Genomic DNA, 19,847 nt, shown 5'->3' on the forward strand with positions numbered 1-19,847 from the left:
ATTCCTTGCTATGACACTGTGCTTTTTCAGGAGGAAATTCCCCCTTTTCCTGTTGACCACAACCATTGTGATTTGACTACTGGGAAAATATGGTCTTTTCTGAAATAAAACTGCTACTACATCAGGATCCGGTGTAACAAGAAATTACTCTGAAAGTCCTGTCCAAAATCACAGTTTTGTATGGACAAAGCCTTAGATACTTGGGCTTGCTGCCATATGTAAATAGTATTTTAAAAAACAGTTTCAGGTATTAAATGCTTTCATTGTACCCCAGTTATCTTGACATTTGCCTCCTGGTTCTTTGGACTAGCAAGTAAATTGAGCTCAACCTGTTTTTTGTTGTCTTTTTCAGCAGCAACAACAAAAAAAGCTGAAAATGAGCCGTGCATGAGAAACACTTAAATAAAATATGGAAGCAAAACATAACGTGGTTTTTTCTGTATGTGTGGCTTTCTTTTTCCCCCCTTTTTCTTTCTGTCTTTTCTTTTTTACTTCGTTTGTCTTAAGTGTCTGCAAACTCAAATTTCTCAGAAGTAGCACTTGCTGGCTTAGCGAGTAAGGAGAACTTCAGCAATGTTAGCCTGCGTAGTGTCAATCTAACAGAACAGAACTCAAACAACAGTGCCGTGCCATACAAGAAGCTGATGCTCTTGCAGATAAAAGGTATGGGAAAGCCTGTTAAACAGTACTTGCTCTCTCTTCATTATCTTAGAATATAATATTTAAAAGAGATGGGACTGTGATCCAGGCAGACCTGAAGCGCTGTAAGGTCTCATTAATTCCAACAGGAGATTTGCAGTGCAGTCACATAGTAAACTCAGTAGTAAACTCTACATCGGATTGTTCTATTAAATACAGGGTTAAAACTCCCCAAAGAGAAATAAATGGCATTGAAATCTTTGACTACATTGTGCCCATACGATATAAGTGTGGGAGGGGCACAATTAATTTGTGGTGGGGTGAGTCAGAGGAGGAAGATTCCCTTTCCTGTTCTTTTCTGTTCTTCCCCTCCAAAAGAGCCTTGTCTCCCCAGAGTGGGAAGCAACAGCATCTGTATCCTGGAGACTATCCTCAAATAAGATGTAGTCAAACTGGGAGATGGCTCTGAAATCCTGAGATATTCCTCTGCTTGTCCAAGAGCTTGTACAAGCTCATGCAGAAGCATGAGACCCGCTAGAACTTGCCTGTTGTATTGTTGTGTTAACTGTGGTGTGGGCATTTATCTATCAGCACTAGCAGCTCTTTTCCTTCCAACTATCATGTGCAGGCAAATCACTTTGGCAGACTGTTGTTTGTGAGGCAAGGAAAAGGTGATCGGCTCTGGCTTTGTGCTTAAGCAGTTTCAGCTTTGGTGCCTTTTACGACTTGCTGCGTGGTGCCAGGGTAGAGCGCAGCCACATATTTCACTACAAAACTGCTGCAAATGCCACCAAAAATCAAGAGCCCTTTACATTCACGGAGCAGAAAATTTGATACTAGCTAAGCTGGTCTAGAAGGAATTAAAGTCATATAAATAAAAAGTGTGGGTATTGTTGTAGCGTTGTGTTTCTCCACTATTCCAGCCTTGAAATGTGGCATGCATTTGTTTAAATACTAACGCCCCATCTTTTCTCCCTTCATTGAGGCACAGAGCAGCATACTAAAAGCAAGACAAAGCAAATAGCTTGATTCCTCATGTCACTGAACCTTCTACTCTAAAACAACCTTTAAAGATTGACATTATAGACATGGAGTAGTCTTATTTGTCATGGTTGGTTTTCTCAAAATAGTCATGTCTGAAAGTTGGCTTCAGTACATATTTATAGTAATGCAATTAGCTCAGGGTTTTTTCCCCCCTCCTGTTCAGGAAGAAGACATGTTCAAACAAGATTAGTTGAACCAAGGGCTTCGTCGCTGAACAGCGGCGACTGTTTCCTGCTACTGACTCCCCATTGCTGCTTCATGTGGACAGGCGAGTTTGCCAATGTCATAGAAAAAGCTAAGGTGAGTCTCCTGAGATAGCACAACGTGTATAATTTTAATTGGGGGGGGGACTGTAGACGGTACTCAGAGTAGTATTTAAAAGAACATATGGCTTCTTTTAAAATTCCTTATTAAAGTAAGTATTTAGTTTGCATTTTACTCAAAAAGTGTTAAAGCAGAAAAGGAAGTATGAGCAGCAGCACAGGGAAGGGACCTCCAGGGCCTTCTAGTCCAGCCCCCTACACAAAGCAGGAAATTCACAATTACCTCCCCCCCCACACACACACCCCCAGTGACCCCTGCTCCATCCCCAGAAGATGGCAAAAAGCCCTCTAGGATCCCTGGCCAAACTGGCCTGGAGAAAACTGCTTCCTCACCCCAAAGTGGTGATTGGCATTACCCTGGGTGTGTAAGAAAGGGCCGTGAGAACTAAGCACTGATATAACCCTTCGTGTCCTCCCTCTCGTGATCTGTCTAGGTTCACAGAATTAGCATGTCCTGTTGCCTTTTATATTAAATGGGATAAATGCTTGCTTTAAATGCAAATGAAAGAGGCAGTTTGTGTTTCACACAGTTCACATTGTTCAGTATCATTTGGTTAATGAGAATAGTGAGACGAGGGAGAACTAGAGCTGCCTTCTAAACAGCAGTTGCCTAAGCCAGTGTGGGACAAGCCTCTTTATCTAATCATTTTATATTTCTTAGGCTTCAGAACTTGCAACATTAATTCAGACAAAGCGGGAACTTGGCTGCCGAGCGCCTTATGTGCAGACCATAGAGGAAGGCATCAATACTCATACCCATGCTGCCAAAGACTTCTGGAAACTCCTCGGTGGCCAGACAAGTTACCAGTGTAAGGAGCTTTTCTTTTCTCAGGCTGATTCCACTCATGTTGGATAATGCACTTTCAATGCACATCATCAGTCGTTTGAGGTGGATTTGTTGTTCCGCCCACAAAAAAAAATCCGTTCCAAATGATCTATAAAGAGGATTGGAAGTGCATTATCCAACGTGCGCAGAATCATTCAATGTCTTGCTGCTGCTGCTCTGTTGTAAGAAAGTTTTCAGATTGGCATTTGCCCTGGAAGGAGCACTGTGATAGTTGTTGTGGGTTTTCCGGGCTGTATTGCCGTGGTCTTGGCATTGTAGTTCCTTTCAGGAACTACAACAACCATCGTTCTCCGGCCGTGAAAGCCTTTGACAATACATAGCACTGTGATACTTGTAACATTTTTTTTTGTCTGCTTGTTTTAAGCTGCTGGAAGACCTGAAGAAGATGAGATGTATGAAGGGGCAATAATAGAAACCAACTGCATTTACCGACTGGTGGATGACAAACTTATCCCTGATGACGATTATTGGGGAAAGATGCCAAAGTGCACACTGTTAAATTCAAAAGAGGTACCGTAAGTAGCATTTTAAAGTTCAGTGACAGCTCTTAAAAACTGCCCCTTTTATCCGATTTTCCAGATTCTTTTCTTCTCTGGGCCCCATTAGAGTAAGGCCCAGCCTTGGACTTGGAGGCTCTAAACAGTTGGAAGCATTATCTAATGGAAGAGGATGTGTTCTGCAGGTGTGACATCCCTGGTGTTTCTTGTTAACATGGAGGATAGGGATGGCCGTTGCCTGTGATTTCAGAGAGGTGCCACCAGACCAAGAGGATGTTACGGTGTTGAGTGGTTCTGTGTACGCACCCTCATCTCCGTGTATGTGCTTGCAAGCAGTTACTAATGAAGTGTAGGGGTATGGAAATTCTGTAATACAATATTGTAACGTTGTGGTTTGTTACACATTACTGAGGAGATTCAGGCTTGGCCAGCCCCCCAAAAACTTTCCATAAGGTATTGTTGTAGCTAAAACAGAGAGCATTAGATTTCAAGGGAGAGCAGCCACAGAGATTTCTTTACAGTTGCACAGTATCTTAAGGAATCTCTTGTGGCAGTACTAACAACCAAATGTGCTGGAATGGGCAAATTTCCCCATTAGCTGCGTCAATCCCAGTTTGACATAAATCTGCCTTGCGTGTTTCCCAGCATATGCAGTACATAGCATATTTTCAGACAATGGTGTTCAGTCAGAGTATAATTTTTCTTATGTGTGTGTTTGTGTGTGGCTTTAATTACACAAAGAAATGCTACAGATATTCTGTCTTTTAATGTCCAATTGACAGCCCACAACTGTATTTGAATTTGCTTTGCCTGCACCATTACTGGCATTTCATTGTAAGCAACAGTTTTACTCCTAACTCAGCTGCTGTTATTTTTTAAAAAAAAGAAAAGCTCAGGATTCTACTCAGCCATTTTCCTCCCACCCATCCATCCATTTTACAGCGGAATAAATGACTACATTGTCTTTTCCCCTTTCAGGTCTTGGTGTTTGATTTTGGCAGTGAAGTCTATGTTTGGCATGGGAAAGAGGTCACGCTGGCACAAAGAAAAGTAGCATTCCAATTGGCCAAACATTTGTGGAATGGTACCTTTGACTACGCTAACTGTGATATCAATCCTCTGGATCCTGGAGAATGCAATCCCCTTATCCCAAGGTATCACCCCCTATGATTTTTCATGCTGAATTTGCTCCCTATATTGCCATCTCATTGTTGAGAGCTCAGGGATTTGAATTGCCAATCAACAGAAGTATTTCTTTTAATTTGCCAACTTCCATGGCTTTGTGGGAAAAGGTGGCCACTGTTATGGGATATATAGATCTTTCATCAGCTTAAGGAGGACAGGAAATGTGCTAGGAAAATAAATCTTTTGGGCTTCCTTTTCAGATTATTTTGCAGAGTGTTGTGTTAATTGATGTTGCAGTTTCCTCTGTGTTTTTTCTTTTCTTTTTCGGTAATAAAGAAAAGGACAAGGGCGACCAGACTGGGCTATTTTTGGTAGGCTCACAGAACATAATGAGACAATATTATTTAAAGAAAAGTTTCTCGATTGGACTGAACTGAAGAAACCTGTGGAGAAGAATTCCGAATCCTCTCAACAGAAGGTAGCATAATGATTGATTGATAGTAATGATATTAACATTAATGATCTGTGTGTTGTATGCCATCAGGTTGCTTCTGGCTTACGGCAACCCTGGGAATTAATGACCTCCAAAATGTCCTATCATTAACGACTTTTCACAGGTCTTGCTTGCGTCAATCCATCTCATGTTGCGTCATTTTTGTTCCTCCTACCTCCAACTTTTCCTAACATTAATGATATCATATAATAATGCAATGTTTATTGTGTAAATTACTTTGTTACTCCTCTCAGGAGCCCTATGTCACATATTATTTTACTTTTACTGAGGGAAAACAATCCTGAGAGATTGATTTGGCCAAGACCCTGCCCACTGTATTCATGGGAAGGGATCTCTACAGTCCAACAGTGTCGTTGTTGGACTATGTCAGATTCCTATACTAAAGACTAACGTTCTGTATAATTACAGCCGTTATTTTGTTCCCTTACAAGAAATCATGCGTCCATGCGTCATTAAAAGCATTGCTCTGGCATATATGTTATATCGTAACACATTGAACATGCTGCCTAAGACAAATGCTTTGTGTCTCCTTCCAGGATGAAACTAGGTCTGATGCTAAACCGTATGACATAATGCAAATGGTACCAGTGCCCCAGACAACTGTCGGGACAGTCTTAGAGGGGATGAATATTGGTCGTGGCTATGGATTCATTGAGGGAGACGATGCAAGACAATTTGAGATTATCACTGTCTCTGTGGATGTCTGGCATATCTTGGAATTTGATTATAGCAGGCTCCCTAAACAAAGCATTGGGCAGTTTCATGAAGGAGACACGTATGTGGTCAAATGGAAATATCTGGTGAGCACTTCAGGTTAGTGAAAAATCGGAGTTCTCCATAATGAGGTATTGTTGGTTCTTGAATCAGGTAGCATTGATCTTTGCTTCTTGTGATGCACTTAACTTATTCAAGCGTGTCAGCATTGATTTTCTCTTTTTGTGTATTTCAAATGCTGGAAAATGCCCTGCTTCTAAGAAGGACAGGATATGAGTATAAATACATTTTGCTTGTCAATAAAGTGTTGTAGGATTCCGTGTAGTCTTTTTTTCTGGAGGTGACAGATGTTTCACAATAAAAATGCTTTTGCATCATCTCTTAAATCAGTATGTATAGTCTTTAGATCCTATTTTTAGATGGTGCTTAAGTATAAAACAGATCGCATTGAAGCGTGGCTCTCCATTTGGGTCTTCGTAGTTACAAAACCAGCATTTGAGCAATTTCGTGTTCCCCGAACATCCCCCTGCGTCTTGGAAACTCCTTAAAAGTTTGCTTGGGAGAAGTGCACTTTACAAAGCTCTTGCTATCCATCTATATAATTCGTTACAATGTTACTCAGCATCCCAAAAATGTGCATAGCTGTCAAAGGCAAGTTTAATATTGAAAGTGACATGCATCGCTTATTTTAATCTTGACAGCATGATGAAGGTGCCAAAGACCATATGTATACTGTAATTGCCTTGATTTGCTTCAAGCAAACACGGTTTCTTTGATAAGTGTGGGCCCCTGGCCAGTCTGCGGAGGTTTTTACAGTATGTATCTTTGCCAGATCAATCCTGAGCCAGTTTCTTATAGGAACACTTCACACCCCCTTTGGGTTCATGCTTATTATTACCTAAACATGATGTCAGGATTATTGGACATGCACCATTTACACCCTCTCTTGACTTGATTTTTGTTTTGCAGTTGGAAGCAGGCAAAAGGGAGACCAGCAAACCAGGGTCGTTGGCAAAGAAAAATGTGTCTATTTCTTCTGGCAAGGGAGGCACTCCACTGTCAGTGAGAAAGGGACATCGGCACTGATGACTGTGGAACTGGATGAGGAGAGGGGTGCTCAGGTGAGGAAGATGCAGGACTTCCAGGTTCTTTTTATCCTGGGTATCTTTCAGATCTCCAGCATGGCTAGATTCTGACTGATTACTGTGATTTCACAGAGATAAGTCAAGGGAGTGAACTGTGCCTCTTTAGAGCTGCAAAAGTTATAGTACGAGATTTATTTAGGTGAAAAGCACTGTAGGTGCAGGGACATGTTCCCAGAGATGCATTTGGTCTTCTCGGTCATCAAGAAGAGAATAAGGGCTGGTTCATATGTAACTTATTGCCTTGATGGAATCCTCCCCAGCAAGTGACCAATAATAGCATTTGAGCTGGGAATTCATTCTCAGCCACAGCAAAGTCTACGAGTTCCAATATATGTCGCAACGCATTGCAGATCACAGATGCTGGCTAAGAAAAGTTTGTATTTACATGCCTTGGACATCCCATAAGAGGAACCTATGCCAAAAAAAAGGCAGTTCTACAGCACATGAAAAAGTTCAGTATGACACCCAAGCTGGCAGTAAGAGAAGCGCTTTGGTTTCTTGGAAATCTACAGAAAAAAAAATACTTGCACATCTTTCATCATGCTTGTGAACGCTTGAACTTGCATGATTCGTATTTTGCCAATATTTATTATTCTAGATGGAGGACTAGAATGTTAGCCCTTTGAGCCAAAATTGCTGCACAAAAGGAATGAACATCTGCTAGGTGCCAATGCATGGTGAATTAGATCCAGCTCAATGTAAACTAGCAGAGACCCATAAGAAGCTCTTAGGAAAATTCCCTCTCTAGTCCATGCTGTTTCCTTTGGCTTTTGACACACACACACATACCACATCCCAGCAACCTTTCTCCAAACGCCTCCTCTCTTATCTTTGCTTCTGCACCCTCCTCCTTCTTCCCCCTCTTACCCCAACTCTGGTGGTCCTCCTTCTCACCACCACCATCTCCTCTCTGTCACCAGGAGGAAAAGAAGGTGACAGCCAGAGGAAGCAAGCATTGAGTGCTGACCCACAGCACAGCACAGATGACCCACAGCAAGCATTGAGTGCTGACCCACAGCACAGCACAGATGACCCACAGCAAGCATTGAGTGCTGACCCACAGTGGTGTTTGAGCTGGGAGAGAGCCCACAGCTGCCCCAGCCTGAACACGGTCTTCACTCAGTGCCAACTTCTTCCAGATATCACCTCATCTACCCCTGAGTGCCCATTGATTTTGGGGGCTGCTGGGTATCAGACTGGCTCCTAAAAAGGAAAATCCAGATTTTTCTGCAAATCTGGGGGCTCACCCCAGTTTGTAGTATACCTATCCTTCTCTGTACATAGAATCATAGGGTTGGAAGGTACACCCTATGGTCATCTAGTCCAACCCCCTGCATAATGCAGGAACTTCACAACTAGTCCCCCAACTGCCCCAGTGACCCCTGCTCCATGCCCAGAAGATGGCGAAACACCTCCAGGATTCCTAGCCAAACATGGCCCTCTTCTACCAATTTTTTAATCTACATTTTTGAGCTATGGTTAGAATGAGATATTATTGAATTAATTGCTCTTCTGCCTGTTGGTTCTGCCTGTTACATGGTCTTTGCACACAATCTCAGAGCCAGTTTGCATGCTTAGCCTTAATTTGCCATAGCTCTAGAACAAGTCTGGTGTTTTTCAGGTGCAAGTTCTTCAAGGGAAAGAGCCGCCATGTTTTCTCCAGTGCTTTCAAGGTGGAATGATCGTTCATGCTGGAAGAAGGGAAGAGGAAGAAGAAAATACACAGAGTAAATCACTTCCTGTTGCAGGGGTTGTTGGGGAGTTTTTGGCATGTTTGGTAGAAAACAAAGATTTGCATGATATTGTCCTTTAATTTAACCATTGGGTTGTCTAATCACACTCAGATTTAATTTTTGTACTTCCAGTTTTGAGCACCATGGTTAAGAATTAGGAACAAAAATAGTAGTAGTGAAAGATGGGAGTGGAGGCACAACTCTGTGAGAAAGCGCACCTATATCTCCTACAGAAGGTCCTAAGTTCAGTCCCTGACATTGTTGCTTAAATGATTTCAGGAAATCGGTGTTGCGAAAGACCTTTTTCTGCTGAAGAGCCATGGCTAGCCGGAATAGATGACACTGAGCTAGATGAACCGATACATTAAAATTGTAATGTGTGTAGATTATGTGAAGAAGGCATCTATGTCATGTGCAGAATTCCATTTGCAGCAACTGGCCCCATAGGTAGGATTACTTGCCAGCTCTGAGAAAGCAGTTCCAAACAGAACTTGGAAATGAAACCCTGCATCACACTTTAACGGAGGAAAAAACTGAGCAACATTCTTTTTTTGTTGTGCTAGGCATAGGTTTTGACTAGAGGAAGGTTAACAGGTGTGGGCTTTTAAGTGATACTTCGAGAGTGCACTTGCAATGCCACCTTTACTGGTCCTGATAGTTTGTTTGGATAATAGTGATCTCCACCACCAACCCCGATCAGCACAGCCCAAGCGTGGCCTGTGAGTGTCATCTGCAATGATCTGCATGCCAGCTGTCCACAAGGACCTCTGCAACTCAAGTCGCTGTTGTCTTACTCAGCTTAATGCAGTAGCCTGCTTGGGAAGCAGCCTCGGTGATATCTAACAAGCTTGTACTGTCAATGCCCTGCTGCAGGTGACTGGCGATTATACTGTGTACGAGGGGAAGTTTCCCTCGAAGGAAACTTGCTTGAAGTAGCCTGCCATTGTAGCAGCCTCAGATCCAGGACTTCGATGATTGTTCTCAACATCAACAAAGCTCTAATTTACCTGTGGCATGGCTGCAAAGCCCAGCCTCACACAAAAGACGTAGGAAGAACAGCCGCCAATAAAATAAAAGAGCAGTAAGTAGCAGTGCTATTCTTGTTTAGGTTTTCGTTTGGTCCGCCTACAGTTTCTATAAAATGCTTACTAGAGCTGGGGTAGAAGATGACATTGGGGAAAGGTATGGAATGTCTGGCTAAACTGCTGCCCAAGATGTGTTAGGATGTAGCTTTCCAAGAGTGGATGAAGAGACACGAGAAATGATGAAGACCAGCCAGTGGCTAGTCCCTGGACTTTGTCTCCGTTTTTTTGGCGTGGTGATGAAGACCAAAGACGTCTTAGTAAGAATTCTAAAAACCACAAACTTGCAATGATGCCAGTCAATGTCTCTTGCATTTTAGATGTCCGTTGGAAGCAGGACTGCACAGCAGTAGCAAGGTGACAATACATGAATGTGACGAAGGGTCTGAGCCATTGGGGTTCTGGGATGCTTTAGGAAGGAGGGACCGGAAAGCCTATGATTGTATGTTACAAGGTAAGGCATGCTTGGGCTTCCTGATCTTCATTTAGAGATCCTAGAACTCTGAATTCTAATAGCTTTTGCTTGTGAGGATCGGGAAGGATGGACTCATCCTAGTTTCAAAGGGGAGAGAGACCTGAAACTGGGATGAGCCCAGCTGCTGTTTGAAAATTGAAAACTCTCAGTGTCTTTCTGCCATTGAACATTTGGATCCAGCCTCTGCAATGGATGAGGCTGGGTTGTCAGCTAGAAAGCCAAGATTTGAGTCCACATGGAATATCGGCAGAAATCTACCCAGCGTTTACCCAAAACAGAGACTGGGTTTTTCCAAGTGTGGCACTAAGAAAAAGAGCGGGGGTACTCTTATATTTGCATACAAGTAACATGTAGGTACAGTAATGCACTTTTTGTGTATAACTTTTTTTTTAGGAACGTTATGTTCTTTTCTGGTAAATACAGGACCTTGTGTAATAAAATAGCCTCTTACCTTTGCTTGTTACTCGCAAGCAAAGCATTAGGTGATTGATCTGTCAGATTAATCAAGTTAAAAAAATTTTTTTAAATCAACTAAAATGGTTCTGCTGGTTCAGTAGTAGAGTTTTTTTAATTGATTGACCAAAGAGACATTTACGATATATTACATTTTCTTTAATCAGGTGACACAAAATGCATACTGAACAAAATATGTATAGGTTTTAAACTTTTAAATACTTTTGTTGTTCTTAAAAGATCCTGGGAAATTTAACTTCACTCCCCGCCTGTTCATCCTCGGTAGTTCATCTGGTGAATTCTCAGCCACTGAATACATATACCCTGCTAGGGACCCCTCCGTGGTCAATTCTATGCCGTTTCTGCAGGAAGACCTCTACACGGCACCGCAGCCAGGTCAGCACAAACAGTAGCATATAATATTTTAGCAGTATGAAGTCCTCCTTGTGGCTGCATCTAAGAAGCTTCTGGAAAAAGATGGGCTTGTATAGATGGTAGAGATGTGAGGGCCTGGGGAGGGTGAGGATGGGGACATTCAAGGAAAAAACACTGTGAAGAATAGCCAGGGCTTTTTTTCAGGGGGAACGCGGGGGAACGGAGTTCCAGAACCTCTTGAAATGGTCACATGGCTGGTGGCCCCGCCCCCTGATCTCCAGACAGTGGGGAGTTTAGATTGCCCTCTGCGCCGGTTGGGGCCACCAGCCATGTGACCATTTTCTCCTAGGGCAACCCACTGAGTTCCACCACCTCTTTCCCCCCAAAAAGCCCTGAGAATAGCTAATGAGAAATTTTCTCTTTTTAAAATGCGTAAAAAAAATTTCAAGTCACGGTTTTTCAAGCTCAAAATATATAACGAAAAAGTTGAGGACATTTTCCTTTTTTTTTTCCCCCAGTAGAAAAACTGGGAAATTTTGAGGCACTTTGAAAAAACTACTATGAAAAACATCTCACAAAGCATCTTACTCATTCCAAATATACACCATGAGTGGAGTTTGAGGGCTTCAGTGGAAAAACTGGAAAAATTTGTGAAGCATTCTCTTATACTGTAGACATAAAAATGTTTGCAGATGTTTTGTTTAAGTGTAGTAAGTTTGGCAACAACTAATCTATAATATATTCACTGATAATACATTATTTAAAAATCAGTGTTTTCATAAAGTTAATGTCCAAGTATGCTGGTACCTTACCTATAATGTCTTATCTATAATGGCTCATATGATAATTCCTGTCCAAATAATATACTTTCTTTGGTTTACTACAGAATTTATTTCTTCAACTTTTATTTTTCTCTTACCTCTTGTGTGGCAAAAATTAAAGATACATGTGCTATGGTACTATAGGGCACAGCAGTTGCAACCCTTTCTCAAGTATTGGGTATACTTGCAGTTTTTCTTATAGAAAATAAAGATGTCTATACTTTTAAACTCCATAAATGTGCTATAAGTACAATTATATATTCTGAGTTATAAGTGGTGCATTTTATGTTGTTCAATCAGTAAAAGAAGCTTTGGTTTGATAGGAAAGTAAAGTATTGCATATATTTTAAGTTCCCCCCAAATTTTAATTTTATTTCTTTCAAGTTTTTTCCCGTGGCTTCAAAATTTCTGGAAATTTTACATTTTACATAAGCTTAAGGTTGCCAAACATGTTTAAAAGTAGTAGCGTCTTGGACCCTACGGTGCCATTCTTCCAGCACTGCAACAGCTCCTCCTGTCGGCAGAAGAAGGGATGGAGATATTTGCAGGTTCTCCTCCTCTTGCTGCAGATTCTCGCTTTGCCCTTAACTTTCCATAACGGTCTACTGACCTGCAGGAGTACAACTTTGCAGTATATAGGAGGCTACGATGAGAGGGGGAAGAACAGGAATTTCCTTTCCTCAAGCATGACTCTGCCCAAGCCGCTGTTCCTTCGCAAATCTTCAAAAATGTTGTATACAAACCAGGACCTGCAGGGTACAACACCAATTTGGAATTCCAGTACACAGACCTTACTATTGCTTACTCAGTTTTTCTGCTGATTTTACAGCTCTCCTTCACCCCTTGTTTCACAAGCTGTCATTATTGTCGTTTTTGATACATAGGACAGAGATTGAGTGAATTGCCCAGGGCTCCACAATGGGTCCTTTGTAGATGTAGGACCTAGTCCCAGGTGTCCCAGAACCTAGTCCAGTGTGTGTGATGGCTTAGGGAAAAGTCAATGTTCCACTTAAACTGTGACAAGAAATTCTCTGTAGCTAATATATATACCAACCCAACAACAGAGAAACAGGAAGGTAGCTGAGGCTGCATTGTCTTGGGAGATCCCATATAACATAACGGAGTTGTTTTTAGATAGCCCTTCCCTCCACTTTGCTGGCACCAGTTACCGCTAGCACAGCTGTCCCATGATTGCCCTCCCCCAGTACATTCGTTGTAGGGGTGAACTCCTCCTCAAAAACTTCCCTCTGCCACCTACTTTAGTATTTTATGATCTCCAAAGTAACTACTGCCTGGCTCTAGGCCATTTATGAGATTTCTTGGCATGCAAACTGTGAGGGTACTTCACCAAAATGGAAATACAATGACTGAATGTGTTGCTGAAACTAATTTCTGTTGTCTCTTATCAGCCCTCTTTCTTGTTGACAATCACCATGAAGTGTACCTCTGGCAAGGCTGGTGGCCTGTGGAAAATGAAATTGCAGGATCTGCCCGAATCAGATGGGCCTCGGACAGGAAATGTGCAATGGAGACGGTCCTCCAGTATTGCCAAGGTAGAAATGAACAGAGGAAACACGGTTTCGGCATGTTAGAATGGTTTTATGCTTCTCATGTGAAACTAATGCTTGCTTCCAGGGCAAGATCTTGAAAGAGAAATGGCATGGCAAAACTGTGTGTGTGTGTGTGAGAGAGAGAGAGAGTGTGTGTGTGTGTGAGAGAGAGAGAGAGAACAGCAATGCTGTTGTGAACTCATCACTCCCCTTTGTGCCTTATTGTGCCCCCCATCAACAGCCAGTGAAGTCACATATGGGAAAGGCTTGATAGAGCACTATCAGAACATGGGATAAGCTGTGTGATAATGTTACAGAAGCGTTGGGGGGGGGGACCCTGACACAGGACTGCTGTTTTCATTGGCAGTACTGCATTTCCTTGTTGACAACCCTAAGACTCCTCTCCAGTGTGCCCAAGACATCAGCTTAAACCTAAATATGGTTTTATTGTACTAAGCTGGCCCATCATTGTTGTAAGTGGTAGTAAAGAGAACGTGAATGAGAATAGCATTTTATTGTTATCATATCGTGCAAATGCATGATCCCCATAAGGCAGGTCAGCAGGTAGTAGCAGTAGAAAAGAGTCCAGTAGCACCTATAAGAGTAGAACAGTAGAAAAGAGCAAGAGTCCAGTAGCACCTATAGGACTAACAAAAGTTGTGGTAGGATATGAACTTTCGTGAGCCACAGCTCACTTCTTCAGGTTGGAGGTTGGTTCAGAGGCTAGACAGAGTGCTTTCCTAAGGCTGTCGAGAGATTGAAAGCTAAGTAATGTGGTGGCCCACATGAGCTCTTCTAGGGGATTTTCTCCTTTTACTGCCTTTATTATCTGTTGGGTTAAGATAAAGCTCCCTCAAACATTGCTGCATTGCTTATCATCTCTGAGGAGAATTCAGCTGGGTGATGGATCCTCTGTGTTGTTCCTGAGAGGCGATGAAGAATTGAGCCCCAGTAAACATGCAGAGACTCTGCACAAATTTGAATTCTGGTAATAACTGCATTGGTCCTAATTGTGTTTAGGCTGGCTCCCGTGGTCCCATAAGCCTTTTCGGTTTAAATATAGTGACTGTACACAGAAACAGAATGTCCAAGGAGATTAAAATGTTCCCTAATTTCCTAGAATGTTCTGTACCTGAACAGTAAGTGTAAGTGTGTAGGGGGGCACTTTAGTGAGAAGCTCTAGGATTAGAGCCCATTAACTAATATGACATGATTTCCTTGTATATATAATGATTAGGAATGCTTCTTCTGGGAGAAAAAATAATTGTCCCCCAGGTGATGTTAACAGTTGTCACTTCAAATTCATGCTTTGTGCAGATGCAAATTGTCCTTAGATTATGCATCGTGTTCTTGCATTTATGTTAGCTTTAACAAGCTTTCCCCCCTCCCCCCTTCTACCATCCATGAACTCATGTGTATTTGTACTTGGCTTTCCAGGCCCATTCATCCATCCGATGAAGTTGTGCTCTTGCCTATAAAAGGGTATGCCATAAGTCACTTTAAAGTGTTGAAGTTCTTCTGCAACACACCACATGTTTTTCCCCCTGTAGAATGAGGGTGGATATGCTTTGTTTTTCAGTGGGATATGGGGTGATAAGCTCATTTATACAAAGCCAAAAAAATACAAAATCCAGTTTCTGACATTCCATCACACTGTATAGCATCACCACAAAAAAAGATCCAGAATGGAGCAGAACTCTGCAGATGAAGACTGGGTGAGGTCACCAGAATATATGAGCTGGCTGCGCTCTCAGTGCTAAGAGCTGGGAGCAAATTTAGTCCCTACACTACTGAGGACCTTGAGTGTATTTTTTTCATGCATACAAGAGAACGCGTTTCCAGCACTTGAGACAATAGAGCGATTAACGTGAAGACAGTGTCACAGTGAAGGCAAAAAACTGATGTCCTCCAAAAACCGAAACTGGGTGCTCCAGCTTTCCTTTGCAGGAATCCTGTCGAGTCTTGCAATTAGTTTGTATATCCCCAGAAACCTATTGTACTAACAGTGATCCTTGTAAAATACACTTTCTATATATGCGCATGCACACACACACACAATAATGGTGGGCAGTTTTTTAAGTTTGAAATGCAAAGCATCAATGAAAGTTCTTCTCTACTTAAAAAAAAAATCATCCTTCCAGGTGCCAAACGTATATGATAGCAATACTTCTTGGTCCTTTAATTCTCCAATCTCATCTCTTAGCAGAATCACTGGCCCTAAAGGAAAGAGTGTGGGGCACGGAGAAGTCTTTCTAGACCGGAAAGTTTGCTATGTTAAATACTGTACTTGCTGGGGCAGCCCTCCCAATCGTAGGCAGCTTCCACTGTTTTAGCTAGAGGAGCAAAAGGCATTGAATTGCATGTGTGTCGTCACTAAGCACTGCTCATTTGAGCATTCATATTTAAAGACATTCTTACACACAGCGCTTGTCATTTTGCAACAAAAAGCTAGATCTCCTCTGGCAGCTGGTGCCTGTGTAGTGGAAGATGTTTGTGAAGGTGACAGTGATGATATGGGCATTTCTCCATCAGTCCACCCGAGTCTGAGTACTAGCACTGTTAATGCCTGTATGTAGCTTTCCCCCATACTGAGGAGGTTAAGCCCACCTATAAAAATGGTTAAAAATATCCATCTGCTGCCATGTACAATGCATACTAGCCTTTGCCCTGGCAGAAGCTGCAGTAGGGCAGTTAAGGCCACGATGTTTCCAGCGGAGGAAGGCTTCTGCCAGTCCAAGTAGACAGCTTGGGGCTTGTCCAGCTAGCAACTTGCCTCTGTGCAAGGCAGCTACTCATGTCTGTGCCTCTTTTTAAAAGTTTAAAACTTCCTGCAAGAGAGGAAAGTTCCTAAAAATGGGACAAAGGGAGATTGTCAAGATTTATTTTGATCATTATTTTTATTCTTCCGCTTTGACTATTCATAGGAAAGAATGTGAAGAAGCCTCCTAAATCTTACCTTATTCACGCTGGTCTCGAGCCCCTGACTTTCACCAATATGTTCCCCAGCTGGGAGCACAGGGAAGACATTGCAGAGATCACGGAGATGGTAACTGAAGCTTTCCTGTCACCTTTATTGGTTTTTCAGTGCACTGTTGGAAATGAGGGTGCCTCACTGCTGGCTAATTCTAAACTCAAGGGTTAGGGGAGAAACAAGCAACCAGCATTGATGGGTTTGAACTGAAGTTTCTTTTTTCTGTATTTGTTTCTGAATTTTCCAGGGTGAAACATGTTCAGGTGCAAAGAACTAAGCATGTTGGCGAGAAGGTTCTCTTCCCTTTGAGCCTAAGGGCCAAGCTGAATGGATAATGGGCGGGGGGCCGGGGGAGGAGCGTCTTCTCTGACTTGCTCCTCCATGTTGCCACAGCTTGCCTTTCTTTGAGCTTCCTTGCTGCCTCATGAAGTACTGCTCAAATATGGGAAGTTTTGAAACGAAGCTTGAGTGTAGCTGCTGACAATCTAGGACATTTACAGAGGGGTGGTTAAAATATTTCCCTTTTAAAAACTGCTTTTTATCTATTTTGATATTTGGAGCAGTTGTTTAACTTTTTGGTCTGTTATAAAATGCTTTGAATGTTTTATTATAAAAGTCATAGAGAGGTTTGCCAAATAAATAAAAAATATGCATGAGAAACAGATGGTGATTTACCCCAAGTCAAATAATAATAATAACAACAACAACATTTGATTTATATACCGCCCTTCAGGACAACTTAATGCCCACTCAGAGCGGTTTACAAAGTATGCTATTATTATCCCCACAACAAAACACCCTGTGAGGTGGGTGGGGCTGAGAGAGCTCCAGAGAGCTGTGATTGACCGAAGGTCACCCAGCTGGCTTCAAGTGAAGGAGTGGGGAATCAAACCTGGCTCTCCAGATTAGAGTCCTGCTGCTCTTAACCACTACACCAAACTGGTATATCAAGAGGCAGAACATGGGGCTTGAATTCAGGATATTTTTGTGCCCACTGCCCACATACTGGGTGGGTACTGTTACTCACCCTTCAAAAGGGAGATCAGTTAGAAATCAAAATGAACAAAACTCTGTGCCTGAGGGACACACGGAGCTGGAATGCGGACACCCTGCAAACAATTGATAGTTAGGCTGCCTCCAGTAGTGCGTTGCAACTTGAAGGGGGATTCCATTAATGTGATGCATTCCCCCTTCATGGCTTCTCTTTGGTTTGTCCCTTTCTGAGGATGCGGAAGCTTCGAATCAGATAATCCTGGTAGAGGACGTGCTGTCCAGACTCTGCAAAAAGCTGTATCCACTGGCTGATATCTTGGCAAGGCCTCTCCCGGAGGGGGTAGATCCGCTAAAACTTGAAATTTATCTTTCGGATGAGGACTTTGAGGTAAATGGGAAGAAACTGCTTTCTTTGTGTTTTGTGTTGCTTTGCATTTTGTGCTTTTATTTACTTTGACTATTTTCATGTCGCCTTTCTAATTTAAGGAAAGTGTCCAGATTAGTAATATGGAAATATAAACATAACAAAAATGTTAAAAATATATAAAACAGTAAAAATGTATTTAAGACAGAGTTTCATATCAGTTTAAATCCCTGTTTGAAATAAAGTCTTTAGCTGATGTTGGAAGGCCTGTAATTCCCAGGAGAGGGATTACCAAAGATGATTTCCCACCATACTTTTCATGTTTTCTTTCTAACAGACTGCATTGCAGATGACGAGAGAAGAATATAATAGCCTGCCTTCCTGGAAACAGGTGAACCTCAAAAAGGCAAAAGGACTTTTCTGATCAGTGCATTGTTTGTTATCAAGGGCTATCGCCAGAGCCGGTCAGCAGATCTCTGAGCAGCAGCACGGTGCGTTGGTTTGCATCCGTTTCCATCAAGCAAACAAGACACAGTCTGAAGTTGCTATATTACTTACTGCCTACTCCAAAAATAATGTAATACTGTAAATGTGATAGAGAACTCTTTTCAATCTCTCTCCTTTTTAGACTGCAAGAGTGGGCGATGTTTATGAGTCTTGGTTCTTTGTACTTTCACAGTAGGTTTCTCAGACAGCTGCTGCAACTTTCATTTTGGCTGCAAACACTACTTGCCATTTGAGCTGGGAAGATGCTCTCTTTGTAAAGTATTACTTTGTTAAAGCTGTGGATTTTCAAAAGAGTTTATATTTATATAAAACACATAGGATGCGGATGTATTTAACAATACAATGTGTATTACTCACTTTCAAGACTTTCTGTTAAGAAAGGGTTTCAGGAAAGTAGCTGGATAAAGCACCTTTGCTTGTTCCAAGTCAGTTAAACTACCAAGACACTTTCCTCTTGAGCATCCTGAATGGTTTCTCTTTGCAATGGGCAAGGTTTTTGGTCTCAGTGCTGCTTCAGGTGCTAAACTGAACCAAGTGTTTGTATTTATCGCCAGGGTTTCTTGAGAAACTCTCTGAATCAAACTTTGATATACTTTGATATCCAAAAATGTATAGTGCCTTGTTTGTTTTTTTTGTGTACAGTTTATATACAAAAATATCAGTCTGTGTTTTGAAGATGGCTCAGAACAGTCTCCTCTACTTTTATAATAGTAGAAATTACAAAAACCATCTCAGTTCCTAATAACTTGCTGTAAACATGAAATGTCTTTTTTGATGAAGACCTAAAGCGAAAGCTCCAGAATAAACTCTTAGCAATGCACTGACTTGTACTGATTCTCATCCATCCAGCCTGCTTGATAACTAAAGCCACAATAGAAACATGTCTTGTTGCACAGATAACCTTGAAGAATATTTTTACAGATGTGTGACCAAAGTCTAGCAGCTGATGCAGAGAAACATGTTAGCTGATGAACATAAAATCTGTATGCATGATGCAGTGTGCGTCATTCACTTCCTGCTGACATTGGCCAAAGAAAATGCTTTGTGAAAGCAATAAAGATTCCCCCGTATTCAGTGAGAATTCCCTGCTCAGAACAGAACGGTGCTCTCTGAATGCATATTGCAGCCAGGGATGGTCATCTTCTAGATTCTTGAAGGGGGTTCTTATTTCCTAGATGTCAAGGGCCAAACTAGACATGATGAAGCAAATCACAGCTTTAAAATTTCCAGTTTCTTTATATGGTTGCCTTTCTGCAGAGCTAACTGCAACTGTGGGATGCTGGGGGGGAAAAAGCAAGGAAAGAAAAGGATAAAAATTCTATGCCCTGGTGCCACTTGCTTCAGTTTCAGAAGGATAGACTGGACTGCTAAATACTTCATAAATAAATAAACCTTGTGTGATCCTAATTCTGTATATCAGACTGTAATCTAGTTGAGCTGTGACCCTTATGGGCTTCTTTATGCTTTGGCATCATATTCAAGAAGACTGAGGCTGTTTCCATACTACTCACCTTCAATCGGAACACCGCGGAACATTGCAAAAAAAATGCGGAAGATAGCGTTTTCTTACACGGGTTTTGTGCGACATTGCGCAAAAATCGTGTGAGAAAACGCTATCTTCCGGGTTTTGTTTGTAACGTTCCGCGGCATTCTGATTGAAGGTGAGTATTGTGGA

General features: G+C 41.9%; 1 protein-coding gene across 13 annotated transcripts in view; it reads left to right on the forward strand.

Annotated features, from left to right (window-relative positions):
• Positions 1-18,992, forward strand: part of SVIL (supervillin) — a 75,808-nt gene extending 56,816 nt beyond the window's left edge. For 12 of the 13 annotated variants that reach the window (XM_054990853.1, XM_054990852.1, XM_054990856.1 and 9 more), the window contains 16 exons: positions 508-663; positions 1,847-1,983; positions 2,668-2,815; positions 3,218-3,363; positions 4,329-4,504; positions 4,812-4,953; positions 5,526-5,802; positions 6,673-6,824; positions 8,470-8,575; positions 9,455-9,662; positions 9,984-10,117; positions 10,832-10,987; positions 13,197-13,340; positions 16,262-16,383; positions 17,534-17,689; positions 18,003-18,992. In XM_054990853.1, the coding sequence (XP_054846828.1) occupies positions 508-663; positions 1,847-1,983; positions 2,668-2,815; positions 3,218-3,363; positions 4,329-4,504; positions 4,812-4,953; positions 5,526-5,802; positions 6,673-6,824; positions 8,470-8,575; positions 9,455-9,662; positions 9,984-10,117; positions 10,832-10,987; positions 13,197-13,340; positions 16,262-16,383; positions 17,534-17,689; positions 18,003-18,089 (2,447 nt within the window). In that variant the 3' untranslated portion in view covers positions 18,090-18,992. Of the gene's footprint in view, positions 1-507; positions 664-1,846; positions 1,984-2,667; positions 2,816-3,217; positions 3,364-4,328; positions 4,505-4,811; positions 4,954-5,525; positions 5,808-6,672; positions 6,825-8,469; positions 8,576-9,454; positions 9,663-9,983; positions 10,118-10,831; positions 10,988-13,196; positions 13,341-16,261; positions 16,384-17,533; positions 17,690-18,002 lie in introns of those variants that run through there. The other variant, XM_054990861.1, reaches the window with a different exon arrangement.
• The last annotated feature ends 855 nt before the right edge of the window (positions 18,993-19,847 follow it).

This window comes from Eublepharis macularius, chromosome 11, assembly GCF_028583425.1.
Source record: "Eublepharis macularius isolate TG4126 chromosome 11, MPM_Emac_v1.0, whole genome shotgun sequence".
Taxonomy (NCBI): Eukaryota; Metazoa; Chordata; class Lepidosauria; order Squamata; family Eublepharidae; genus Eublepharis; species Eublepharis macularius.